At 41.4% G+C, this 27,414-nt stretch overlaps 2 protein-coding genes across 4 annotated transcripts; both read left to right on the top strand.

The window, feature by feature from the left end:
* Window positions 1-1,547: 1,547 nt before the first annotated feature.
* Window positions 1,548-7,727, top strand: lrrc28 (leucine rich repeat containing 28). The gene is made up of 10 exons (XM_027024665.2): window positions 1,548-1,631; window positions 2,374-2,589; window positions 2,672-2,712; window positions 3,089-3,126; window positions 3,233-3,370; window positions 4,201-4,407; window positions 5,245-5,347; window positions 5,737-5,912; window positions 6,438-6,597; window positions 7,564-7,727. The coding sequence occupies exons 2-10, from the start codon at window positions 2,422-2,424 to the stop codon at window positions 7,631-7,633; spliced, it is 1,101 nt and encodes a 366-aa protein (XP_026880466.1). The 5' UTR covers window positions 1,548-1,631; window positions 2,374-2,421; the 3' UTR covers window positions 7,634-7,727.
* On the top strand, window positions 7,725-27,414 carry LOC113586499 (myocyte-specific enhancer factor 2A-like). Of its 3 annotated transcripts, none has more exons than XM_027024662.2 (11): window positions 7,725-9,405; window positions 18,375-18,550; window positions 20,167-20,370; window positions 23,088-23,234; window positions 23,605-23,788; window positions 24,001-24,057; window positions 24,903-25,060; window positions 25,437-25,460; window positions 25,764-25,881; window positions 26,003-26,129; window positions 26,248-27,414. In XM_027024662.2, the coding sequence occupies exons 2-11, from the start codon at window positions 18,497-18,499 to the stop codon at window positions 26,582-26,584; spliced, it is 1,410 nt and encodes a 469-aa protein (XP_026880463.2). In that variant the 5' UTR covers window positions 7,725-9,405; window positions 18,375-18,496; the 3' UTR covers window positions 26,585-27,414. The 3 variants fall into 3 exon arrangements, with proteins under 3 accessions (XP_026880463.2, XP_026880462.2, XP_026880464.2); XM_027024661.2 differs by having other exon boundaries at window positions 25,434-25,460; XM_027024663.2 differs by lacking the exon at window positions 25,437-25,460.

The raw sequence follows: 27,414 nt of genomic DNA, 5'->3' as shown, positions 1-27,414 counted from the left end.
ACCTATTTAATAAAGGATATATTGTAGATATGGAAATCAGTATGTTACATATTGAGAGGGAAGGGTGCCAAAAGGTTTGTGGTCCAAGCCTCTTCAAGCCTGGTTGTTCCAAGTTTAAAATAAAGAAAAGGTAAAAACAGGCACTTATTAACTTTGTTTTCTTGTTTTCACTTTACATTGTATAACAAAAAAAAAAAAGGAAAAAAACTCAGTGCCCCAAGAATATGACACGGAGATTAATAATGAAGATTTTGTTCATAGTGGCACATTACTGGATATTTTTTTAAGTGTGTGTGTGTGTGTGTGTGTGTGTGTGCGTGTGCGTGTGATACTTGCTAAGAAAAAATAAATTCAGATCACCAGCTTTGTAATTTGTTTTCCTGTGCATACATTGTGTTTCTTTTCAAATTATATTTGACAATATATTTCATTAAAGCTATAATTATGCTTTATGTCGAAATCTATGGCAACTGCGTGTATTTTCCAGATAGATTGTACACTGACCTTTTTATAAGTTCATATAGCTCGTAGATTAGTAACCGCTGGGTGATGGTATAATATTTTTGCATAGACTCAACAGTAACTTTGTTTCTGTGGTCATGCGCTGTTTCTTATGCAATAACCACTGACAGCATACATAGGGTTACATCAGCCATCTTTCGACGCTACCATGTTGCAAGAATACAAGAGTAGCACCATTGTAGCACCTTGCAGTTTTGGATTCCATCGGAGACCTTTTTTAAGTCCCCCTGTCGCAAGTTAACGCCCCGTTTTTACATATCCAATTAATCATTAAAATGACTATCGTTAAAACCAGTCAAAAATAGCCCGTGCTATCTTGTGGAACGGTTAAGATTGCAATTATGTCCAGATTATTATCTAGTAATAAAGTTTTACCTCTTATTTCAACAACATTCAGTTGAGATTTACCATTATGTAGTAATGACTGGTCGTTTCACTGGCACCAATAAGATACACTGCCGCACTTTTACGTAGACATTCAAAAGGATTTCTTTTGAGGTTGAGCTTGTTGGGGAGGGAAAGGGAGGATGAATAATGGCAGACATGGGATGGCTTTTTTGGCTGGTAAAAATAATTAAAATAATCTTGCAACTTCTCTTCTGGCACTTCAAGTGCGTATGCCTTTATTCGCATAAAGAAAAGATTCACTTATCGTTAAATCACTCATTTTGTTTGCTGGAAATGTGAACCCCGGCATATACTGAAGGTTGTCAACTCGCCCTGATTGTTTAGTCGTTATATGTTCCCATTGCATACACATGCCGCAGCGTGTATTCCTACATTCCAGCTGAAACACCCTCGGTTTTTCCATTTCCAATCAGTTTGCGATGTTATTCTTGGGACTCGGAACTTCCAATATCAGTTATGTTACTGTATCTACAACGTGCGTCTTACCAGTGAGATACAATATGTTGAATTAAGACTAGTATAATGACTGAACGCTCACTAGTTATAGCCTACTTGCCGCCAGAAATATTAAGTTCACGAATGTCACGTGATAGGCTCCTCGCTCGCGCACTTCCCTCGGGCCCTGGCGATGACGTAATTTCGTTGATGACGAAAAAAGGCCAAGCTGCAACTACAGCAACCTCCGCAGAGGCCGATACGATGTGAGTGGACCTGCATATACTCATATTCCCTGTTTCGGTATCTGAACGTCTTGCAGACGGAGCTGTCAGACGTAAAGGCGTGTAGGTGTAAGTTAATGTTACTCGCTGGCCAGCTGAACATTAGCTGCGGTCAGACATTGACAGGCTTGAAATAACTAAGATAGCTAGCTAACTGGCAAAGCTAACCCAGCTGTCAGCTAGAACGCTTGTTCGCCAGCAAGTTAGCTTAGCGAAGATAGGTTAGCTCTCTAGTTAAGTGTTTTTATGTAACTAACGAGCATAGCTTAGTTTACGCGTGCAAAATCTGACATTTGCCATTGTTAAGATGCCAGTCATTGTAAATTGCACGTTACTAGCTACATACAAGCAAGACAGTTAGCGAGATCACATTCATAATAAGGCGCTCGTAAACTTTACCATACAAAATATCATATTGCAGCTGACCTTAGTAAACAGATGACTGTGTAGCCATCTTTTCATATTCGATGACTAATGACCCGAGCTTTCTTCACGGCCAGCCTCATATCGTTTCGTCTTTGCAGAAATAGGTTTAGTTATTAAAAATCAACTATGGCACATGCGAGTGTCATCGCTGCATCATGGCTATTAAAATGAACTCCACGTCGAAGTCTTTGAAAGCTCAGGTTTTACACTTAGGGTTAGGGTTTTAAAAACATTGCATTGGTCATAAGCACAAAGCAACAGTGATGTACGCTATTGATTATGATAATTGTTGTTTCAGGGATTGATAAAGCTAGAACTGAACGAGGGCCTGAGGCTGTTTGTGATAATGGCCTCAGAACTCCACGAAACCATATTTACAGCCAAACAAGAGCGGCACAAAAACCTTTTCCTAAACTACAGGAACCTAAACATCTTTCCTGGAGAGCTTTTAAAAGATGAAGGTTTGCAGTTCTTGGAAAGGCTCTACATGAAAAGAAACTCGCTCACAATACTGGTAAGACTGCCTGGCAGGCAAATTAAAGGTTTTACATATGACTATTAACCTTAGGTTTTCTAACTGGGCTCTCTATTTTCAGCCTGATAATCTAGCACAGAAACTCCCCAACCTGATTGAATTGTGAGTATTTAATTGTTTTCTTTTTGTTGTTTTGGTGTTAATTGATAAGGATTAGCTCCAAATAATGAAAATTGTGTCCGGGTGCTTTTCAGCCTTTGCTTGTGTTTTGTAGTTGTGAACAACTTGTCTGTAATATCCATAATGACCAGTAGATGTCACTTAATAGAAGGGACTCTTCCAAACTAAATATTACAAAAACAGTACAACTAAAATTACTCAAAACATTCTGGCATAAAAGGGTGCATGGAAAGCCTATATTTTTGTTCTAATATTAAAAAAAAAATTAATTAAAAAAAAAAACATTTGTTATAAATGCTATATTTCTAATGGAAGGCATGAATTTCAGGTAATGTCCCAAATGTCTGTTTTAATGCAGGTACCTCCACTCAAACAATATTGCCATCATTCCAGAAGGTAATTTCAGAAATACATTTTACCTCAGGTATACTTAGTTTCAGTTTATTTAGTCTTTGAATTGTGCACATTTTTTATAACGGCGTAGCTGTATTTCAATTTTCAGCTATAGGGAACCTTGTCAAACTGCAGTCCCTGGACCTGAGTGACAATGCACTGCAGGTGATCTGCCCTGAGATTGGCCGGCTGCGGTCGCTAAGGCATCTACGATTGTCCAACAACCAACTGAAATTCCTCCCACAAGGTGTGTAATAATTATTGAAGGATGGGCTTAGAATTTTTGCTGTTTTGCTCTTTGGACAACCCTTTTGATAATTAGCACTATATCCCAAAGATGTCCGCTGTGACGACACTCATTGTTGTAAATTAAGAACACCACCAATCGAACAAGGGCAGGGCAATTCTGAATTGTTTTAATGTGTGAACTGAAATGTAAGCTAAATTGTACATATTTAGGGAAATTATTCAAATTAAATGATTTTTACTACCCTTAATCAGAATATCATTGTTGTTGTTCTTTTCACAAGAAAGAACATATATAATGTAGGTGTTAGGCGTAGTCTTGCAACCCGGATGACCTAAAGCATCCCATTAAATAAGACTGAGTGTTTCGTCATCCTTTCATCACCTACACTATCGGCTCCATTCATGCTGCTGTCACGGTGTAGCCTGCAGCCTGCTCTGTGCCAGTCTCTGTTGCCCCTGGCTTCATGGCTTGACAACCGCGCACCCTACCTGTATAATGGAACTGTGCGCTATGTGGGTTCTTAAGTCTATGAATGTGCATTCCAGTGGCTGCATTGTTTTAATGAATGCTTCGTTAGTGACCCTTTGCTTCATGGTAGAAAACGGTTCTTCCCCCTTTCTCCGTGAACTTATCATACATGACTGAGGAGTGAGGTGCAGAATGTATTCTTAATGTACCTTATAGAATAACAATACTCTCCCAAAGTGTGTTGGTGCCATATCACCTGCAGAGGGCAGGAAAATCTGCTAATTAGAAGTGTACTGTGTTTTTAGAAAACAGCAAATGGATGTTTTTGTCTGTCTGTGGACTACGATGTGGTATTCTAGAACTGGGTGACTTGAAGGAGCTAGAGACCCTGGATGTGTCGATGAACCTGCTAAGGACCCTTCCGGGGCGGCTGCACCAGTGCCTGTCGCTGCAGTGCCTGACTGCCGACCGCAACCTTCTGCACTGCCTCCCCCGCCACCTCTGCATGCTGCCTGATCTCAACGAGCTCTCCTTGGCTGCCAACTGCCTCACCTCGCTGCCTCTGGGTGAGACTTGCTTACCATGCAAATCCGCACATTTCTAATCATTTTGATTTGGCACAGGCAGGAAGGTGTTGGTGTCTGTCAGTCTGCCAGGGCCAGTGAGGACACTTGCAAACACACAAGGTTAAATGTAAGGAACAGCTGAAGCACCTTTCATTTACCACTTGCATTGATATTGTATAGATACATACATACATACATACTTTGCATGCACAGATGATGAAAGACCTCTGTCCGAAACATCCTGTTTATATGTATGTATGTGTGCGCGTGCGTGCACGCTTACGCATAGGTTGTAGGCTCCTAAGGCTCAATGAAGCTTAGCCCATCTGGTCTGATCCCTCATAAGAGCTACTGTAGCACAAACAGTTGAAAACATTAATTCTGGTTATAAAAGAAAGGTGTCAGAACTCGCAGTGCATCACTGAGTGTTCTGTTGCATACCGAACACCAGTCAGTGCCCTTACTGACCCCATCCCCTGGGCAATAGGTGGCACCAAGGTGCACTATTAGAAGAAGGCAAGCTGGCAGAGGCAGTGTGATGTTTTGGGTTACTATGAGACATACCACCTACCTAAACACTGTTGTAGACCAAGTACACCCTCTCATGGCAACATAATTCACTAATTCTCTAGTTCTTCTTTCAGCAGGATAATGTGCCCTGCCACAATGCAAAAAAAATGTTCAGGAATGATTTAAGGAGCATAGCAAAGAGTTCAAGGACTAGGCCTCCAAATTCCCCAGATGTCAGTCTGATATGGCATCTGTGGGATGTGCTGGAAAAACAAGTTCGATTTATGGAGGCCCCACCTCACAACCTCTACGTGTCTGCCCTTTCAGATCTGGGGCGTTCTATGGAGCTGCAGTTTGTTTTTGTGGACAACAATGTACACCTCAAGGGACTGCCGTCTTACTTGTACAACAAAGTCATTGGCTGCAGCGGGTAAGTAAACTGAGCAACTAGGGTACTAGGGTTTTTTGCTACTTTTATCTTTAAGTGTGTGTGTGTGTGTGTCAGCAACAACCCACCTCTAAAGTGAGGCTAAATACACATTATTTGCAGTCAGTAATATAAAAAGTTTAGCTTATTCCAGGTCCAAAGTAGTGTAGGGTAAACTAGTAAGCAAGAGCAAAAGTTAATTTACAGAGAACTAGTCAGTAAAGCTCATCATATCAATATACCATATCAGCGGGCTGGAGTTGATGAGACTCCTAGAATGAAAACAGCAGGAACTCTTGGCCCACACACATTCTCTGTGCCCTGAATAACATTTTTAGAAAACTTGTTGTGGATGTTTCTTAATTCACCCAGTCGTGTGTGCGTGCGTGCAGATGCGGTCTAGCTGTTCAGGTATCTGGTGGGAAGCAGCTATCTCTGACCCTCGGAGATCTAAATGTACCCCTGCCTTCAGAGGTGAAAGCTATTGGTTCAGAGGCTGACCGGGTGTTGACCTTGGAGGAGATAGTAATGAGATCCCTGTATTTAACCTACAGCCAGCCGGGCAAGGGTGAGAATTCTGAAGTTGCTAGCTTTTTGGTAAAACAACGTTTTATGCACAACAGTAAATGTTATGAAATTTATAAGTAAATCTCCTGTCTAATCTACAAATGCAAATGTCTTTGAAAGTTTTGAATTTCTCAGTTTCTATGAGCCATGAGTCAGCATCATTACTGCAGGCTTTTAAAAAAATGTTTTATTTTAAATGATATTCCAAGGTTTAAAGCACAGCACGTACAACCTATAAAGTACATGCATCTTGGAAGCATTACATAAATAAACAATACAGATTCATTTACTTCTTAAAAGGAAACTTCTAAGTTAAACTTACTAGTGGTTTTTCATCCTTCAAGTCTTTTCACCCATCAAATATAACCTCTCTTTTCCAATCTGTTTGACATGGACCTATTTCATAACTTCATTGCAACATTTGGGACAGATCACTTGGCATTTCTTGCATCATCGTTTACCTTTGCCTGATCTCTCCAGTATGAATATTGCTTATGTTTGTGTTTGTTTTTCACCCTGCGGTCAGATGTGAAGTTCTTGCCTCGGTTCTTGCTGCCCACCAGTCTGTTGGATCTGCTCCAGTGTCCGCTGGGACACTGCCATCGCTGCAGTCAGCCTATGTTCACCATCGTCTACCCCAAGCTGTTCCCCCTCAGAGAAACTGCCCTGGCTGGGGTACACAGAAGGTGCCAACATTTAATACACACCCTCATATTATTACTGACATTCACCCGTCACTGTATTGACTATGCTCATGTGCCATTATTTCTTATAGGTAATGTATAGGTGTACAGTTCCAGGCTGTAACCCCCTTCTGGTTATTTAGATGTTGAAAATGATCTACCAAAGCTGGGGTTGGGGCGTAGTAGTGGCTGCTGCGCTGTGGCAAGTGCATTAGGTTCAGCAGTGTTACAGGAGTTTTTCTGTGGCAGTATCAGCAATGCTGTGGCTAAAATGGCAAAGCTGACCATTGATGAACATCTAGAATATGAAGATGGCTCACATAAATTGTGCATGGCCACAGATAGGCTGTATGAGGTTTAGCTACAAAGTAGGTGTTTATAATAAAATGATTGGTGACTGCGCATTTTTCTGATGGTCGCTCCTACAGGCATATAGGGTATATGTTGACCCCCAGGGCATATATTTTTGGACGCTCAAACTGGGCTGCACGTAGCAGCCCTCATGTCCCACCATACTGTCGAAGCGATGGTCTGGCTCTTCTGAGCTCGTCTCGCTACTCTGCCTGCCATAGCCCATTTGTAACGGGACACCAGCGCTTCTGCACCAGTGGCGTCCCACCTAACCCGATCAGTACGGCTAGTTGCCTGCTCTCAGGGTCCTGCACGTGCATTAAGAGATCTAATCAGTGCACCAATTACCTCCGGAGCAGCTAACCACATCTTAGTAATAGTCGGCAGGGGTGTGTGTGCGCGCACGAGCGAGGGGGGGGTAGGGGGAGTAGAAGAGAGTTGCTTGTTAGTGGCTTGGCTTGTCTTTTGCCACCATCTCACAAATGTACTTTTTTGACTCCCCTTTCTCTCCATCTATCTGCTCTCGTCTTTCTCTCTATATACTTTCTCTGACTACTTTCCTCTCTCGTTTTTGCTCCTTCTCTCTCCCTCCCTCCCTCTGTAATGCTCTTCTAACAGAACGACTGTGAGTTTTGTGGCCTACTGCTGCTCCAGCCAGTGCTTGCAGATGTTTGACCTGCAGAGCTGATAACAGTCTCCCTGTCCTGCTAATAACCCACCATGGTGCTCTGCTAGTGAGGAAGGACGAAGAGAATGTTGATATACTTCATCTGCACTGAACTGATACGGACGTACCTGAAAACTCAACATCTACTCCAGATATTTAACGGATTCGGTGCCTTTCTGAAGACACCCAAGGCAGTTGCAGTAGTTTATCCATCCCATCAGAGGGCGCTGTGGTTCATCTTGCAGTTAGTATGATCCGTTTTTTGGGATGTTTTTCAGAACATTGACTGGGAATGGCTGAAAAATGCTTTTATTTTTCACTAGCTCGAAGCGATAGTTCTCATTGTTTCCCCACATTTTTTTGATTTGTTTTTATTTTTAATACATTCATGATCATCATATTTCTAGAAAGATTACAGTTGTCCAAATGCAAAAGTATTTTTGAATATAGAAGAGGGGGGTTTTTTTACCTGTTGGAAGCTAACTGGCAATTTTAGGTGGTTTTCAAAGCAATAATATTCAAATATTTATTCTATTGAAGATCTCCATTTTGGAGATTACCAGTGTGAAGTATTTGAGTCAGAGCTCTTCTGACAGAAGTGGGCCCTTTAATACCCTAAAGATAAAAGTTGGTGGGAATAGAAGATGAAATTAAAAAAGAAAAATTTTATCCTACTGAATGCTTGCTCAGAATGAGATGATTAACGATGAACTGCCATTTTAATGTAAGTTAAATCTTTAAAAGTTAAAAGAACTGCTGGACCATAGCTGAGTCTTGCATCCAACTCTTCAGGCTTCTGTGTGGTTTGCATCTGTCGCTGAATGTATGTCATTAATCTTTTCCGCTGAAGCTCATACACAAATGTCTGACATCACAGTGAATTAAATGACATTTATCATCATTTTTGAACTAAAGGTCGTGTTGCCAGTAATGCCTGTTTGGCCGTAGGCATGGGGACATTAAGTAAATAAACAGTTCTGCTGTCCAGTTTTGTTCCAGAAAATGTGCTCCTGAAAAATCTCTGGTGTCAGACAGGTGCCAAAAGACTGACCATAACGTCAATAAATACATTTTTAGTAAATAAATACATTTTAAACATAGTCAACACTTAAGGAAACACATGGTTTATTCATGTGAGGGATATAGCGGGCTAACCCTAGCCTCCGCAACCGTCGAGATTATAAACCTGGCCTGGGTTTGGAGCAGGCAAGCCTGGGAAGAGCAATGGAAAAGAAAATTAAGGATGACAGCATAATCTATCATGAAGTCGTCCAATAACTGAACTCTTTAAAGTCTTTTCAAGACCAACCTTCAGAAAGTAGACTATCTGAACTTGATGAACTACCCCAACCGCCCTAAGTGTTCTGTCTCTACAAATGTTGGATAAAAGTGTGAACACATTTAAGATGATTTATACAAGTGTTCGATGAAAGTGAACACGTTTAAGATTTATAAGCGTTAGTAGCCTGTTTATTGTGAAGAAGAAGCATGTATTTCAGTTGTGTGGAATTAGCGACCTACAAATATTATTCTGTCGGCCTATTAACATAACGGTATCCGAAAACTAGCGCGATGTTGATGTCCTGCGCGACTCCCGACGATCCAGAAGTGAATGACCGCAACCATCCTGTGCGAGGTCGGTTCTTGACTAATGTCTGCGAGGGAGGAGTCGAAGGGACGCGTGTTCGGCGATTATTCGCCACACACGCAAGTCGAGCAGGCAGAGGACATGTTTACATCATAGCCCGCTGCGAGTGTAGTCGCTAAGGCGCTCGTCTTCTCTACGACACAGGGTAAGTAACGGAGAAAATATACATTTGTGTAGGGGCGTGGACACCAGGGCTGGCATCTAATCTACAATTTTCAGTTCTTCTATTGTTCAGTTGCCTATGCCCATTAGTTAGCGGTTTTCGATTAATCCTGATTTTATCATTTTACCGGTGTCATAACTTAGTCAACATCGATTTAATTACTTGCCTAAGTTTAGTTTATACCGTCACTCATTAAGGCCGCTGTCGCCTGCTGGGTTTCGCTCGGATGCACTAATGAGCTTTAAAATAAACTCAAATAATATTGTGTAGACGCCCAAAGGATCTTTTCATTTCCATTTGTTTCCGATAAAGTATAGAGCTGCGCTGCTGTCATACTTGTCTAGTTCAGCTTTGTACAAAACCTTTGTGATGGATTGCTTTACTTTTTCCCCAAACGAATAAAAGACGAGGCTTTATGGTACTAATAATCATGACACAGAATACATTAGTATGTATTTTACATTTTAGCATAATCCTACATATTCTTCTTAAGATTTGTTTAATTTTTTATTGTATCATTTGATTAAGTTGTATGTGATTGTTATGAATTATTACATCAGGTTTAGCTTGTTATGAATCATTTCCTAAGCAAGAGTTTTGGTTTTGGAAATTTATTCTAACCTACTATTTGCTGTGGAATGGTATTTGTGCGTTTTGCCAAAAATATAATTGCAGCAACAGTGGTTAGTCACAGCATGGGTTGTGTCAGTTCAGTCTCAGTTATTAGCTTTGTTAGGGGTTGCTGCTTCTGTATCTTCTGTGGACCATTAAAGATGCATTTATATCTGGCCCAAGTATAAATAAAAATAGTACCAAGTCTTTAAGAACAGGGTCTTTTTAGTGCCACATGCACATCTGCATGCATACAAACTGGGCGCATGTGCATGGCTTTTGCTATTTCTGGTGCTCAGTGAGGTTAATAGTCATTGCCCTATTACATTATTGGTGAAACTAGCGCTGTCTGCTCTAGATTTCGAGTCGTACATAATTTGATTAGATAGAGTGATGCCTGCTCCACCAGATTATATGCATCAGTGTGCATGAGCATAAATCACGAGGTAGCATATTGAACATAAGTGTATTACTGTACACTGCACACAGATTGACTTACATTCCATGCAGGCTATGATGCATGTCCAGTGCACTAGAAATATGTGACCATTCAAAGCTCTGTATGATAAGTTCGCTGAAAAAAATGCAGCCTTGTACTATGGACTTTAATGCCATGGTCTGAGGTTACATCGTGCTTCTCATGGCTGTAACTGGCCACAGTACTTCCTTCGATCTGAAACACTGCACCCCTATTTGGCTTTACCTTGTGGTGTTAGGGAAGGAGGTATGGGATTCAGACAAGGGACGTGCAGATTCAAGTCTCCATTTGAGAAGACCAATGTCATGTCCTTGAAATGTGGTTTCTCTCTCTTTCTCTTTATGCCAGTCTGCTCAATATCTGTAGATTTGTTTCAGGGCAAGTGAAAGGAGGCTGAATACTTCATGCTCAGGGCTTTGAAATTCATGATTTTTGGAATGATCTAGAGGGCAATTTAGCTTCTCTTCCTAGGTAAGACCTTTAAGTGATTATTACCATGCTGTTAGGCCACTTTTGGTTGCCATTTACATCTACTATAAATCTGTTAAATATGCTTCTTGTAAACATTTGCTTGGAATCACATGAATTTTTGAGTGTTGAATAATTTGTCAGTAGACTTCATTACATCACCTGATTACTGAACTCCTTTTAATTTTGCATATAATATTGACTGTATATCATTCAGTGTTGACAGTGAATCAATTATCATCCAGCAGGAATGTCTTTTTATTCTAAGAGTAATATATTTGTCTTTTCTATAAAACATTTGCAGAGTCCATATAAAAAAATCTGTTATGGTAATTAACTGGTGTTTTCTTAGCAAGGGAGTTTGATTAGTGTAATCACACATACGATCTTAAAAGCCTCACTCAGCTAATCTCACAGCATACTATCAGATTTAGATAGAGAAGCTCTATCTTTTATTATAATCTCTTATGACGCATATTTTAACCCCTTATACTCCAAGAATTTGCCAGTAGATCTCATTTTCTAATTATTACAACTATGTACAGTAAGTACCTTTTGCATAAAGTGTAGCTGCAGCATAAATTCGAAGTAGTTACTCAATAATACATCTGAAGTTTAATAACTAAATTATAAGCTTTGTGCTTAATGGGTTAAGCCTTAAGTCAGTAAAGAGCACAAGTGGGAATGAGTATAGTGGATCACCAGACCCAAGGTACTCAGACTTGATGTACATTCATGTGAGTAATTCTATGTAATCTGGCAAATATGCTTTCCTTCCTTGGTAAGAACTTAAATTGACTATTAATGTCAATGAACACTGTTGGTTAAAAGTGCAATCTGTTATTAATCTTTGTTCAACCTTAGCTGCGGCTGTTGGAGTTGATCCTGCGCTGAGTTTAAAACATCCCCTTGTGGGGTCTCTCTCTGGTCGGACCTCTCCAGTTCCAAAACCAAAACCCTCTGGCTGCCTCCTGTCTGACCACCGGCCCACACTTTTGATGCTAAATAGGTTCCCCACAAGTCAAAAATTACACTCAACAAATACAGAAATCAAATAAAATTGTCTCCAAATATTAGTTCCCCGATGTGCCTTCCTGCAGAGGTATGAGACTGGCTTGTGTGGACTGCAAATAGAAACTACTGAACTTGCCAAACCAAACTGTGAATTAGATCTCGAATGCAGTGCAAAGGCTGCTTTATTGAACTTACTGTTAAGATTCGGCACTCGTGTCCAATCCAGGAGGATCGAGGGTTTGGCACTGAGCCCTGGCAAAAGAATACAAACCGCTTCACACTTCATTGCTAGTGAGCACTGCATTGCCAAAGCTTCAGACATCCAAAAGGACATGGACGAAGTCTAAACGTGTTGAAAGAAATAATCAGATTAGTGGTGTTTTATTTAAAATAATTTTTTTAAAGAAATAATAAATATCCCTCATCTTATAATAAATAATTATTTGATCTGAAATGTACGTGACTTTGTGATTGTCGGATAATGTCATCGTTTTGCGCAAATATATTAGGACAATTTGGGGTTAAATGACTTTGACAATAAGAAGCTCTGAAGGTACTGAGATGCATATGAGCATCAGTGTGGTTACACAGTGTGACATTGTTAATATTTCTTTTATTGTCAGTTTGCTTGCATAATGCTCTGTGCTCTGTAGGCTGATCCGTGCCACTTAGTGTTTTTGTGAATAAGGTAAGATTTGGAGAGCTAGAATTGCATGTAATTGCATGAAAGGCCATTTCTAGCGTCTGTAAAATACTGGATTTATTTTAATGTATTTTAATTTTAAAAAAGTGTCTGACATGCATAAAATCTCTGAAGGCATGTCTCGTACTGAGGACGTATTAATAATTGAATCTTGGAAGCTAATATATTTACTTGACTGTCGTTACAAACTGCAGTGGGAATGAGCTCTTTGTAAGTCCTTCTGCTAGTGCTTTCTAAGTGCGATGTATTTATGAATATGAGACCAAGTGTTTTTAAATATAAACCAATCACAGCTTGATCCAGAAGCCATAACATTCCTTTTTGAATGCCTCAGTATCTTTGCATCACTCAAATGACTGTTTGGTTTGTCAAGGTTCACTCCCATTCATGGGCCATCAATCCTTTGACCTTTGTGAAGACTAGGGATCACTTGGAGGGATCTATTAGCCATTGCCAGAATTTTTTGTTAATCCTCTTCCTTAGACCAATCATCTCCTTGCTTTGTTTAAGACCTTTGTTTCTAACTTTGACCTCAGAAAGGCAGCAGAGCACCGTATGATGATATTACCTTGCTCAGACAAGCATGAACATCACTAATAAGAGATGAAAGCTATAGGAAACAGCTTTGTGTAAAATCAGCTTTCATTAGCAATTGGGTGAATGGAGAATTACTTTAAACAGGCCAGCATGTTATACTAACTACTGTCATACTAACATTATTAAATTATAGGTTAATATGACTTACTATGTCATATTAACAACACTGCATGAGCATTATTTAAACATTCAGAGAAATTAAATCATACAGTTTACGGTCAGATTTGAGCTTCCTCTTATACAGCTGTAGCGTCACAGGCTTGCTAATTCCTACATTTTAAAATGAGTTCTTAAGAATAGCGTCTCGTGGTCTACTTCTAAGGAGATGCGCGTCTACTGATACAGGGAGTGTGTTTAAGAGAAGAGCAGAGGTAATAGCAACACGGATATCACTGGCCAGCGCTGTTTGTTCAGCCCTAGAGCGAGACAAAACGCAGCAGACCGCGGACAGAGAGAGACGAAATGCTAGTCCAGAGAGTGTGTGTTATGACCGGATTTTTACGTGCTTTTATACAGCCTGTTGTGGCATTTTTCTGATCCACTCTGGTGCCTGGTTAGGACCCTGTAGAGAATGTGAAAGGGCTGCAGCCTCCAGGGCCTTACCTACTTGCAGCCTGGTGAGAGGGTGTAACCCAGACATCTGTTTCAGCTCATTTTGTCTTTTGAGAGAGAGAGAGAGAGAGAGAGAGAGAGAGAGAGAGAGAGAGAGAGAGAGAGAGAGAGAGAGAGAGAGAGAGAGAGAGAGAGAGAGAGAGAGAGAGAGAGAGAGAGAGAGAGAGAGAGAGAGAGAGAGAGAGAGAGAGAGAGAGAGGTACATGTGGGAATTTCAGTAAAAATCTAATTGGGAGAGGCAACATATGGTGCTCTTTATTAAATGCACTAAAACTAAATAAAGTGCCATAGTGACTTGCATAGGGCAGCTTCACTCTGTTCAGTCATGAGCTCACTCTCTTTGCTCTGAGTGGCCTGACATCTTCCATAGAGAGAAACTAATTTCAAGTTAAACTGCATTGTATTGTGCAGACTAATTATATATGCAGGTGTTCTGTAGTCTTGGAAAAAGTATACGTTTTGTCCAGTTTTAAAGACCGTGATGAAGCAGGCATTCCAGGCTTCACAAATGCAGGCCAGGTGTTCTTAATCTATTTGAGCATTGCTTTGTCTTTTGCCACTTATAATGGAAAGAAACCACACAATAATTCTAATTGCAAGGGCCTTTCATGTGACCAACATGTCATACCAGAGGGTGTAGTGTATTTTCCATGCTCAGTATAACAAATTGCTGTAAGAGTATGATTTACACTGCAGAACAGACATGTCCTCAACAGCAGAATTATGTCAATTATATTGTGTCATGTCTCAATGACATTCTATCAGTTTCTGCTGGAGTGAAGACATGCATTTTCACCAGAGTGGCAAGATCGAGTTTGTAAAAGTCATTTCTCTGTTTCTCTTCCCTTAGCTGTCTTTCTGGTCCACTTCTCTTTCTGTGAATGACCTGTCACAGCCTGAACTGCAAGACTCACGCGTGACTTTCATGGCATTCTCTAGTCCTTTCACTCAGAGACAGCCAGAACTGCAGTCTGCTTTTATTTTGACGTGTATGTCTGAGGGTGAAGCAGTAATTAGTGATGTGAACAGAAGAACTTTTCTTACCCCCCCCCCCCCCCCCCCCCCCCCCCCCCTTCCCCCGATGCCCCTTTAGAAGGGGCCGATCCAGTTCTCACTGGTGATTTAACTGTTTTCCATTCGGGACACAGACATCGGTTTGCTTAAGCACACCATATCTTTTTTTTTTTCTCCCTGAAAGCCCATGTCTGTGTTTGTCAGCTGAATATGTGTGTTTGCCACTCCCTTGTGTGTGGTGGGAAGTAATTTAAATAAGCCAGACTGGATGATAGTTCAACAGGGACATTAAATCTCCTCATTGACCCTAGAGTGGTATGCAGTCAGGACAGGGCAGGACAGAAGTTTACTATGTGGAAACTTTTGATACAACCATTGTGCAGTTATTTTCATTTATAGTCTTATTTACTGTCTTTTTGATTGTCACAATTTTAATGATTGTCTTCACAAGATAACAAATTATATGTTGATGACTTACTATGTCATAATAACATTAAATGATATGTTAATATGGCTTACTATGTCATATTAACGACACTGCATGAGCATTATTTAAACATTCAGTGAAATTAAATTACAGTTTAAGGTCAGCTGTGAGCTTCCTTTTACACCGCTGCAGGGTTACAGGCTTGGTAATTCCTACAGTTTCCCATTAAAATTAATGCTTATGAAGAGCGTCTGGCGGTCTACATCTAAATAAGCATGTCTTCTGAAAAAACAACAAAGATTTTTGTTGTTGTCAGTTGTGGCCACTTGAATTACATCAGACTGAGCAGTTGCTTTTGTCATTCATGCAAATTTTGTTCTACAGCACAATGGAAGACAAAGTAAGAAAAACAACAAAAACATGTTATAACTTGTTATAACATGTTCTTCTCAATGTTGTGGACATTAATATTGAGGGCTGTCTTTTACACACCTACCTTCGGAATACTGTCTCAGCCGTACAGACATAAGCCGTGCATACCTCCTTAAAGCACGCTGGAGATATTTATTATGACAAACCTGTAATTTGGCATAAGTGTGCCACAGGGTTTGTTGTCTAATGATTGCTGTTGGTTGCACATCAGTTGTACGTTAGCATTGCCAGAGGTACCTCAGGGACAGTTTTTAGGCTAAACAGATCCCACGCTAAACAAGGCACAAGGACATTTAGAAAGTTTGGATTCAAGTTTGGAACCTGTTGATTTTATTGTGAGTCACCTTTAATGTAAAGGTACACATTTACAGAAAAGTACACCCAGAGGTGTAATTTACGATGGGGAGGCTGGGGACATGTGTGACGCTACGAGGCTTAAGCAGGATGCGGGGACGAGGCATGTTGAAACAAACGTTTTTTAATGACACAAAACACCTACAATTAGCAAACATGCTATATTACATCAAACACCAACAAACATACGAGGACACACGAGACATATATACACACGAGACGATTACACACAACAAGGATCAGGTGGGCGAATCAAGAGTGCGTGGCATTACAGACTAACGAACACACACACCCACACACACCCACGCACACAGACGTTTGAGAAGGATCAAGGGGCCATATCGTGACAAGTCCCCACCACTTTCTGAAAGTGTACTCTGTACTCTTTGCTTCATTATTCAAAAATAATTTGAGTAATAGTATGACTGTCTAAGTCAATAAATCCAATGCAGTATACTCATAATGCCAGTATCAGAAAATGTCCATACTTATATTTTGTCATGATGTTGAGAATTTTGAATGTTTTAATGAAAATTAATAGAAAATCTTTGTACTACAAACATAAAACCCTAAAACAAATCATAGTGCGGAAACATCTTGTATTGTTCAACCACGACAGACTTGTTAAACATGAGCACAAAACTTTTCGTGAACCTCAGTCCCGATGCTCATTTCTTTTCTATGCCCAAGGACTTGATTTCTTAAAGAGAACGGGAATTTGAGGGGCAGCTGAACTGAATGCCTGGTCTTGTCCCCAGCACTTTTCAAAGCAATTTATACACCCATGAGTACACCAATATGCTGTTCAACAGACTGAGAAGCACATGTTTGTTTGTTTGTTGTTTGTTTATGTGGTATATTAATGGTTTAGCCTGACCTAAAATACATACACATTTTAAATAAATGCATACAATTGTTTTCTCATCATGTGAACTACATTGGAGCTCATTGATTTATTGATCACATGTCTTATTTTAATACACAGAACCCAGCAGCCAGAAAGCCATACTTATTTTTGCATAAAAATGTTTTGGTCATATAATCTGCTCTCCTTTTCTTTCAGTCATGACCTGAATTTGAACTCAGTGTCTTCGGTATTGTCTCACCATCTTGCCGTTGTAATTCCAAGGACATGCTCGGCATGCACATGCACATTCCCATGCAAAGCAGTATTTAAAGTCTTTGTATACATGTTTGATCATCTTAATTGTCTCTTATGCTTTCCAAAGCTCAGTCAACCCCACCCCCACCCCCAACTTAAACACTGTGTGTAGACCTTATTAATGGTATCTCATCTGTTGCCCTGGTAACTGAGGAGATGAAGAAAGGTGTGAAAGCTGGTAAGACAGAAGCTGTTGTTACTTATGTTCAGAGATACTGTTCCATTCTGCATCTCAGACTACTCACTGAAAAAGCATTTCCTGAATATGAAGTGTTAACACTTCTAACTACAACCTGGCATTTTCATTTGGCATTTTCAATTATTTTTAGAGCACAGTAAAATTCTCCCATCTCCTGCTGACTCTCAGAACAATAATTACTATGGAACAATGGAAAGTCTACAAGATGCAGTGTGTGGGATGTCGCTGTTTTTTAGACGGGATTGAGCTCGTTGAGTAGAAAATGACATATTGCATTATAGGCACTGTTGGCTTGAGCTGCTGATTATGTAACAGCAAGACTGTTCATTGTTGGATGAACTTGTCATACTTATTGAAGGATACTATTGTAAAGCCTGGTTTGGTTTTCACACTGCGTAGGAGTCGAAGGGACCTATTGACTTTCACACACAAAGCGGAACTCTACATTCTGCTCTGGTGAATTTGAATGCAATAGAGTTCAAATTGTTTTATTTACCCAGTATTTTGTAACTGCTCCATTCTGACATTTGAGTGCCCCATTTTTGTTGTTGTTGTTGTTTTACTTTGCACATATTTAGAATTTTCATAATCATATTTCTACACTATAGAACTATATATAATTACTATATAACTACATCATCTATGTAATAATCTACCAAATTAAATCTTTTTGTGAATCAGCCATATCAAATGCATGCCAGTAAGCGTAAGTGTGAACTAAGTATCAGCTGAGCTTTGTCTTTCATGTGTTTCACTGATTCCTTTCCCATGATGCAACAGCATCATGCTTGCTCATAATCGCTGTGACTTCACGCCACCAAAAATCATCCGTCATGGTTTCTTCCCTCGTTTCCTTCTCTCCTTTTTCCCCCTGCTCAGGATCCAGAAGAAAGATGAGAAGCTTCGGGTTCTGACGACACACGAGCAGCTGAAGGGTCCGCAGAGCAGATTCCTCCACAGCACTGCGGCCGTCGTTTTAGAGGGAGAGCATCGCTGGGAGAATGGGCCGAAAGAAGATCCAGATCGCTCGCATCGTGGAGGAGAGGAACAGACAGGTGAGAGCAGGACCTAGCAAGCCATGACTTTGTACTCTGTACAGCTACTGCAGCTATATAAACACATATGGCTGTACCAGCGTGTGGGCCAACCGGTCCCTATACAGACATTCTGGTAAATGCATTGGCAAGTGATTTTTAATTTGTCGCTGGAATTCCTAGCCAGTATCAAATAGCCTTTACATTTTTGGGGGGCCATTTGATTTTGTACCATACATAATTCTTTGTTATTTACTCTGTCTAAAATGCACATATTAGACGTTCTGGTGGGATGTTTTATATAGAAGCTAACACAGCTGTCGTGCTATGTTAGGTTCTCGCTCACTAACTGCCCTTTTTCCTCAGGCGGGTTGAGGGGTTTTACTGGGCAGACTCAGGGTCTGTGGCGCTGGGGGAGGCTTCGCCGCCTCAGCGGGACCACACACTGGCGCTCTTGTCCTGGGTCTCACTGGACCTGCTGTCCCTGTGGTGTGGTTGTAGTAATTAGAGGAGTCCTGGGCTCCATATCTCTCATTAGCCAGTGGAGTCTGTCTGAGGAAGCATACAGCATGTCTCTCCCTCTCGTCCTCCACCTCTTTTCTCTCTCTCTCTCCCTCTCTCTCACTCTCTCACTCTCTCTCCCTCTCTCTCTCCCCAACGCCTGATGGCCATCACTCAAACTGAAGCCACAGAGCTAGACTGGAGTTCACCCAGTCTGCCCCATGCTCTAAATATAAACCCTCACACCAGCACAACAAACCATATCTTGTCTGCAGGAGCCCTTGTTTGGTATATTATGCACTTTGTATACACTGTGCTCTATTTATTGAAATCCTTTCACATTTGCACACAGGCTGCGCTGCAGCTAAAGGTTTATTTCTGGCTGTGTACCTGTCTGGCATGTGCACACATTCAATCATGATGACAGATTGGCACTTTCAGAACGAATGCACCACATGTGGTGTGTGAGCACAGAACAGTTTTAGCCACATTACCCTACAGTTTGTTTAAAGCTTACTTGCAGTAAAAGATCCCTGAAAGTGACCAGAGTATGCACAGGAGTACATTCTACCGCCTTTCCTGTTAAATCATATTATTTATCCTGTGTTATTAGCATGGTCACTACCACAAATGTTCATCGCAAAGAATTTGGTGGCACTGACCTCTCATAGAGGCGAGTGATTCGTGCTGAAGCTGCATGGTGTGTAGTCCTTGGCAGCAACGCTGTGGGGTGGGGGGGTCGGGATTCCTCTGGGAGGGGTGATAATTGGCAGGCTTCATGATGAGATCTGGCAACCCTGACAGCTGGGCTCTCTCACACACACATGGACAGGCCAGAAGACCTGTGCTCTTGTTCATCTCTTAATGAGGCCATTATAGACTTGTCTTCAAGTGCAGCACACTGAAGCATTAACATGAATCTCAGAGTATAGAACAGCAGGTATCTAGATAACGTGCCTGCATAAATTGTATTTCAGCAGCTCTGAGCATATTAAATTCAAAACTCTTTTCTAAACTGCTTTCTAAATGGCTAAACAAGCTACAAACACTTTGCCAAGCCTGCACTATAGGCTCTACAACAGGCTTTAATTAGTGCAATAACAAGCGATTTTCCTCTTTTGCGGAAATCTTTCTAGGTCACCTTCACGAAGAGGAAGTTCGGCCTGATGAAGAAGGCCTACGAACTGAGTGTGCTGTGCGACTGCGAGATCGCCCTCATCATCTTCAACAGCTCCAACAAGCTGTTCCAGTACGCCAGCACAGACATGGACAAGGTCCTGCTGAAGTACACGGAATACAGCGAGCCGCACGAGAGCAGGACCAATGGCGACATCATGGAGGCGAGTGGCTGCGTCTCAAAGAGCAGCGCTACCTCATCTCACCTCCCTCCTTTGTTTGAGGTGACAAAGAAAGGAGGAAGATGTTAATGTTGCTGCATAAAGGGGAAAAAAAAGGACTCGAGTAGACGAATGGCTTGAGACGGAGTGAAAAGCATCAGTTCCAACCCCCCCCCCCCCCACCAAATCTCAAGTACTGGCTTACCTAGAGAGCTGCCCCATCACTCCTAACACTTCACCCAGTGCTAAAGGCTCTGTTCCTGTTTCTTTTGTCTAAAATAATGTGATAGAGATTGAAAGTTAAGGCACGGCCAACTGCGAACCAGTTTAGATTCAACAGAACAAAATGAAACAAACAAACAAAAAAAAGAGTAACTCAATTTAAAAATTACTAAAACATAAGCAAGCATGAACTTATTCAGGTAGTCAAATAGTCAAATATTCTTGGGTATAACAAAAAGTGTTTTGAAATTTGAAAACATTCAGAAAAGTATAAACCCATCAAAATTCAATTTTAATATATGTATCTAAGCAAATGTAACTAGTTACCACACACGTTTGCATTGGATGCAGATGGACTTGCCTCTAACAATATGGAAAAAATCGTATCTGGCAGTGACAGCTCAGTGTGAACATTGGTTATCAATTATAATCTAAACAGGAATGCAGAAAAATAATTGGAAAGGGTTTTTTGTCTAGTTCAGAACTTCAGTTTCAACTTCATAATCCAGGAGGATAACTTTTAACATCTTATTGGATATGACAGGAATGGTGCTGTCAATTGATTTGAAGTAGATTAGAATGAAGCAGCTGGTACTTTTGTGGCTGGGAATGCAGACTGCATTTGCTGACGCTCCATTCTGTCTGGTTCAGGCCTGTCCTCCCATTTGGCTGTAATGCCTTTGGTAATTAAAGATTAGCCTATCAGTCATGTAAGCATGGCCTCAGACTGACCTCCACGTGCATTTGCTGTTAGTAAATAGTCTTGCCCGGTGACACTTTGTCCTTGCTTGTAAGTCTGGCTTTGGGAGCATTTGTTCCTCGACACCTTTGGCTCAGCCTGTGTTGCTGTGTGCATCTTTAATTTTTCCTCAGTGCTGTTTGTAACCAGTAGCTCCTGAGAAGTATATGAAGCAAAGAACAACACAAAGTAATTTGGGGGGTGGGGAACGGTTATGCTCTTATGAGGACAGCAGGTAACACTTTAAAATCCCAGTGTCCTGTTATTAAGATGAATGGTCGCACTAGGCTATAGCACACTCTGTTTATGCCATTACTGCTGTTCAGTGAATGTTGTACCGAAATTGGCATATTTGTCTCTTTGAGATATCATTGAGGCATAGGTGTCTCTTGAGACTGCTATTCTCTTCTTTAGCCTACCCACAAAAGGAGCATAAATGAGGCCTGTCTGCTGGGTCCTGTGTATAAAGGATATGATAGTAGCCTATCTGGAATAGCTGTAGTTTACCTTCTTTTTTTTTCTTTTTGTCTTGGCCAGGCCAGTATAGGCGAAGAGATTATTTCTGCTCTCGCTTTGAAGGCTGTACTCCAGTGGCTTGCCCGTACAAAATCAATATGTACTTTTTGCAGTGCCGTGTGGGCTTTGTGGGTGAACTGATCTGGCTAGATCACGTGAAACAGTGTAGGCACTTTTTACTGTAGCCATATGTTGACGAACACATCGAAAGGAAGTGGCGCTAATTGGCTGATGCTAAAAATACAGGCCTAGTGCTAGCCAAAATACACACGCAGAAACTTGAGATGCTCAGTTAGGGACTTGGCAGCCCGGCTTTTTGGCAGAACCTGCCCGCGTTTGCCTGCCGCTAATGGGACATTTTGAAAAATCAGAATCACTCAGAATGTAGGAAAGGCGTTGCAGTACATCTGTTTATTTATTTGCCCATTTTTTAACGTTTTCATACGCATTTACATAGGGCTTCTGTTAAAGCTCTGCAAGTTATGCTTACATTCTATTCATTTTAAAGCCAAGCTGCTGCAGTACCTCTCCGAGCGGAGCAGAAGGGCCTATGTGCTTTGCCCAACCTCAGACCGCTCATATCTTGGCCCTTGGTGCTAACAATCCTCCCACCTCCCAACCAATCCTCAGATTCTAAAGGAAAACTCTTTGGTTGTTGACTTGCTTTTCATACATCCAGGCTGTCTGCCACCCTGGGTAGCTGCCACCTTAAAATGATAAAAAACCATACAGAACCAACAGTGCCATACCAAACCTGATATAATGAGACATAATTGTGAATGGAAACTATTTGAGGAAATAGTTTTCTATGGAAGGAACACCTTGGATGTTCATTAGAAATTTCCAGTATAGATGAACGCAATAAAGCCACACTTAAGAATGATTTTGAATTCCATAGCCTTTCAGCCCATAAACTTCAGCTAGTGCTTTTTCATATGTTCAAGCTTCTTGGGGCCTCTTTAATATACACTGTTAAATTGTACCATCTAGACAAATATTTTACTGCAGTTTAAGAATGGGTCTGGTTCACCGTTTCATCTGTTTTCCCAGTTGATGTTGAGTTCTGAAGTAAGCCATTACAATGCCAATTTGGTCAGACAACTCCTTAGGTAGGTTACCTAAAATTACTGCTTTAGTTTGAAAACGTGTACTCTGGTAACTTAATATGTGTCCAGTATGTTTACCCCCCCCCCCCCCCATCCATGTGGATCCTTCCGTTACTTTGGTCATGCGTTTCCTACAGGCCCTGCACAAGAAAGAGCAGAGAGGCTGTGAGAGCCCAGAAGCAGATGCCTCCTCATACATCCTTACGCCCCACACAGAAGAGAAATACCAGAAGATCAACGAAGAGTTTGACAACATGATGCGCAATCATAAACTTGCAAACTGTGTAAGGGAATCAGTGTTATCGCCTTACTTCATCCTAACTTGCCATTTTTATCTACACAAATATTCTAGATTTTTTTACTTGATAGACACTCTATAGCAACTTACAAAGCATAAATACCATAGACAGCGCAATAGGACGTTATGTTGCATATTAATAATACAAACACAATGCTTTTATAATTTATAATAGTTACATAATTATACATTTAATACTGACACAACAGTGATGCTTTTCTCTTCTTAATGCATCTGTGTTGGGGTGTGTTTGTGTGCGTGTGTGTGTGCGTGCGCGTGCGTGTGTGTGTGTGTGTGTGTGTGTGTGTGTGTGTGTGTGTGTGTGAGTGTGCGTGTGCGTGTGTTACTCCTGCTAGGCGGATGTCCTAGCCCAGCATAGCTTTAGTGTATCCGCGTCTGTGCCCGTTAATGAGCCCTATGCCAGGGGTAGCTTGGCACACACCCAGACCCTACCCTCACCTACAAGCAATCTGGACGAAGCGACCATGCTGTCCCCGATCCCCAGTGCAGTGCAGCCAGCCCCCACCACTGGACTGGCAGGTCTTTTACAGAAGCGCTCCACTTTATGCCTGTTTTCATGACGTATGTTTTTTTTTATGTAAAATAGTAGACTACAGGGGATTTGGAGCATTTGTTTATGTTATGGTTTATACTATAAATTGCTTCATTCAAAAAGCACATTTAGAAGAAACATGCAAAAACATTTTTTGACATTTAGAATTTCATTTGATGTCTGTTTATTCCTGTGTCAGGTTGTACACAGGGTCCATCAGATCCCACACTGAATGGCGTACACTCTGGTTCAATTGGTAAGTCCTCCCAGAAAACCAGACAAGCTAACATTACAGTCATGACAGCTTGTTTTATGGCCCTTTTAGAAAGCCTGAACCGAGAACAGTTCTGCTCACTTGGTGCTGAACATCATGGCAAGTTATTAAAAGTTTTTAAAGATGTAATTTTTAGTCAGGGGAAAAAAGCATATGAGAATGATGATGTTTTAATGAGATGGATAATAGATACTAGGGATTCAGTTCATGTATTTTCTCAAGTGGCTGAACTCTACAGCGCATGCACTATTTGTGTTCAGATACAAGACAAAGATTTGTGGGTGTGCGTGCATGTGTGTGTGTGTGTGTGTGAGAGAGAGAGAGAGAGAGAGAGAGAGAGAGAGAGAGAGAGAGAGAGAGAGAGAGAGAGAGAGAGAGAGAGAGAGAGAGAGAGAGAGAGAGGTGGCAGCTGTGTGTGTGTGTGTGTGTGTGTGTGTGTGTGTGTGTGTGTGTGCTAGAGATCTGGGCCTACTCTGTCATAATACCTGAGGCTGATTGGTGCAGACAGGCCTCAGGACGGCGATCTCTTTCTGTACAGACAGCTCTTCTCCGGTGCTGCCAGGTCACATTATTCCCCACTACTAATCCTCACTTCTTAATTTAATATCATTAATTTCAAATAGAATTTAACTCAAAAACACAACAGGCTAACATATCCTTGTCATATCTTTATTTAAATTCGAACAGGGAATTTGATGCAGTTCACTCCCAACCGTGATGTGAATCGTGAAATTGCTGCTGTCCTAACATGCCGTTTTCAGCCATCTGTGCAAGCGTGGTGTTGCTTGCTGGCAGCACTAGTGTTAAATCCTTTTTTTCCTTGACAGTGAACGGCCTCGCCGGAACCCAGAGAGAAAACAGCACGGGAGGAGGCCTACCAGCCAAATCTCCTGCGCCCCCTACAGGGAGCCTGGCGCTAGTGGGCCACAAGCCAGAGCTACGGCTGCTGCTTCCACCTGCTTGTAAGAGCAACGCGCAGACCCTGGTGAGATCCCAGGCATTACAGTGTCCATGCGTTCACCCACCCACTCCACCAAAGCAAAACAGCATGCCTCACGGGCTAAACTAACCTGAACTACTTTATTTAGAGAGAAATTAATGGACTTGCGAGGCTCACTGTAGTGCTGTCTTAAGGTGGCACATATATGAAAATGAAAATACGTTACCTGTGCACCATCTTAAGTTAGAATGCAACTGATCAGAATACACAGGCACAAAAAGAAGTCTCTAGTACATCACTGTTCTAAAGACTCATGCCTTTAAGGGGTTTTTTTGTTTGGTTTTTTGTTTTGTTTTGTTTTGTTTTGTTTTGTTTTTTGGGGATCAATTACTGAGTCTCTCTCGCTCTGTCTTGCAAGCAGTCAGAGGAGGGAGAGGGGGATTCGGTAAGTTAAAGATTAATGATAATGGTATACCTTTGCTAATGCATTTCCTTATTATAAAGCCTGCTATATTTGGAACACACGGCTGTGACAGTTCACGGTTTGATAATTTCACTAAACTATGACGTGCAAGAAGCTGCTTCACTATCGTAGCATTCTCATGGCTCAGGAATGAACGCCACGCTACGTCATGGCGACCTCTAGTGGTGCAGTGACACATTGCACGCAAAACATGCTAAGTTACTTTGCGTCTTTTATTATAAACTACACGCCTTCATCTTGATATGTCCTTGTTTCATGTCTCAGAGGATCAACAGCCCACAGTCCAACCAATCACTGACCACACCGGTGGTGTCCATGGCAAGTCCCAGTTTGCCACAACAGGGCATGCCATATACTGCTATGACCTCTGCTTATGACTCAGGTCTCTACCCTTCTGAACCTTTATATCAATCTATTGTTAATGAACTAAGAAAAGTAATATTTATATAATAATTAATATAAGCTAATTTTCTTTTTTCTTATTTTTAAATAATGTATTTCAGATTATTCCCTCAGCAGCTCAGAGCTCAGTAATCTACATGGATTTAATTTGCCAGAAAGCCTCACTTTGGCTTCAGGGCCATCATGGCAACACATTCAGTTGGTCCAATCAGCACCGACTTCTCAGGGGTGAGTGTGTTTCTGTCCATCCATCCATTTATTCAAGCACATGTCCTTGTATCTCGTTTGTCTGCAGTTTAGACTGATTAACCTCCTGACATTAATGTCACTTGTTTTCTTTCCCCAGAGCCTCTCGTCACGCAGTCCAAGTCTCCAAGCGCTCGTCCTCCCCCTCACCGGTCATCAACATCAAGGCCGAGCCCGCCTCCCCACCCGGAGAGCCACACACACCCTTGGCTTTCCTTGCCCTGCTCCCACCTTCCTCCAGACAGGAGGCGGGGCGCTCTCCAGCTGAAAGCCTCAGCTCCTCATGCAGCTCCTATGAGGGGAGCGACCGGGAGGAGCAGCGGAGAGACCTCAACCCCCCCATGCCTGTCCCGGGCCAGGCGAGACCCCTAACAGGTCTGGAGACTAGTGGTGGCCCCTCTCTCAAACGGCTGCGCATGGACACCTGGGTGACCTAGCGCCCCCTGCAAAACTGCAGGCTCAGAGGAAATATCCAAGAAGCTGGCAGTTTTGTCACTTTTTATTGCAGTTAATAGTAATGCAATTATTCCTTCTTCTGTGCAGCAAGAACGTTTGGGACAAGAAACAAGAAGTGCATCTCCCAAAGGGAGTGTAAACACTGGAGAGTCAGATTTTGATACTCCTGAAAGAAAACCTAGTATAAAGATTGCTCTTACAGGTGTGGAGCGGTATGACTGATGGTTGGTTGTGTGCAGTGTTCCAGTTGTATCTCTCTGTCAGCTGAAAAATGTCATTTATGATGTACCTGAATTGTTTTAATCAGGAACTGAAGTATGAGTTTTATTATTGCATTTGCAGTACAACAGAAGCCAAAAGTGTTGGATGTTTATATTTGTTTCTTTGGTTTTCTTTTTGGATCGTGAACGCAAGCCATTCTCTTTATTTTTCACTCCTTATGCTAAATGGGCATAAACTATTTGCATTTTTTTCCCATGTTCAGTGCTTTGGCTCTATAACCTTTTTATTGTCCTTGCAGTTTTATAATGACCAAGCTCGGAGATGCCTATTCTGTGTGATGTGAACTGTACCAGGGGCAGCCTATTCAACTCAACTTCTGATCAACACTCAGTTTTAGCCTTTCAGAGGCGTTAAATGGGTGTTTTAGAGATGCCCAGTTTCTTCATAAGTCCTTGACAAATAAAAATGTGTGTTTGGTGGGTGGGGGGTTGTTTTTTTTACCTGTCTTCTTTGTAACCTTCTTTTAAAAGCCTATACAGTGGACATTTAATAATCTCTATTTATTAAACCAGAAATATTGTGTTTGAAA

Source organism: Electrophorus electricus, chromosome 1 (genome assembly GCF_013358815.1).
Source record: "Electrophorus electricus isolate fEleEle1 chromosome 1, fEleEle1.pri, whole genome shotgun sequence".
In the NCBI taxonomy this organism is placed as follows: Eukaryota; Metazoa; Chordata; class Actinopteri; order Gymnotiformes; family Gymnotidae; genus Electrophorus; species Electrophorus electricus.
This window is presented reverse-complemented; position numbering and strand designations above follow the sequence as displayed.

Excerpts from the sequence above, each read along its gene's own strand:
- lrrc28 (XM_027024665.2), top strand. The coding sequence starts at position 2,422 with ATGGCCTCAGAACTCCACGAAACCATATTTACAGCCAAACAAGAGCGG. Across the intron at positions 2,590-2,671 it reads GAAACTCGCTCACAATACTG|CCTGATAATCTAGCACAGAA; the intron begins GTAAGACTGCCT and ends CTCTATTTTCAG. Across the intron at positions 5,913-6,437 it reads CTACAGCCAGCCGGGCAAGG|ATGTGAAGTTCTTGCCTCGG; the intron begins GTGAGAATTCTG and ends CCCTGCGGTCAG.
- LOC113586499 (XM_027024661.2), top strand. The coding sequence starts at position 18,497 with ATGGGCCGAAAGAAGATCCAGATCGCTCGCATCGTGGAGGAGAGGAAC. Across the intron at positions 23,235-23,604 it reads ATCATAAACTTGCAAACTGT|GCGGATGTCCTAGCCCAGCA; the intron begins GTAAGGGAATCA and ends TACTCCTGCTAG. Across the intron at positions 26,130-26,247 it reads TCAGCACCGACTTCTCAGGG|AGCCTCTCGTCACGCAGTCC; the intron begins GTGAGTGTGTTT and ends TTCTTTCCCCAG.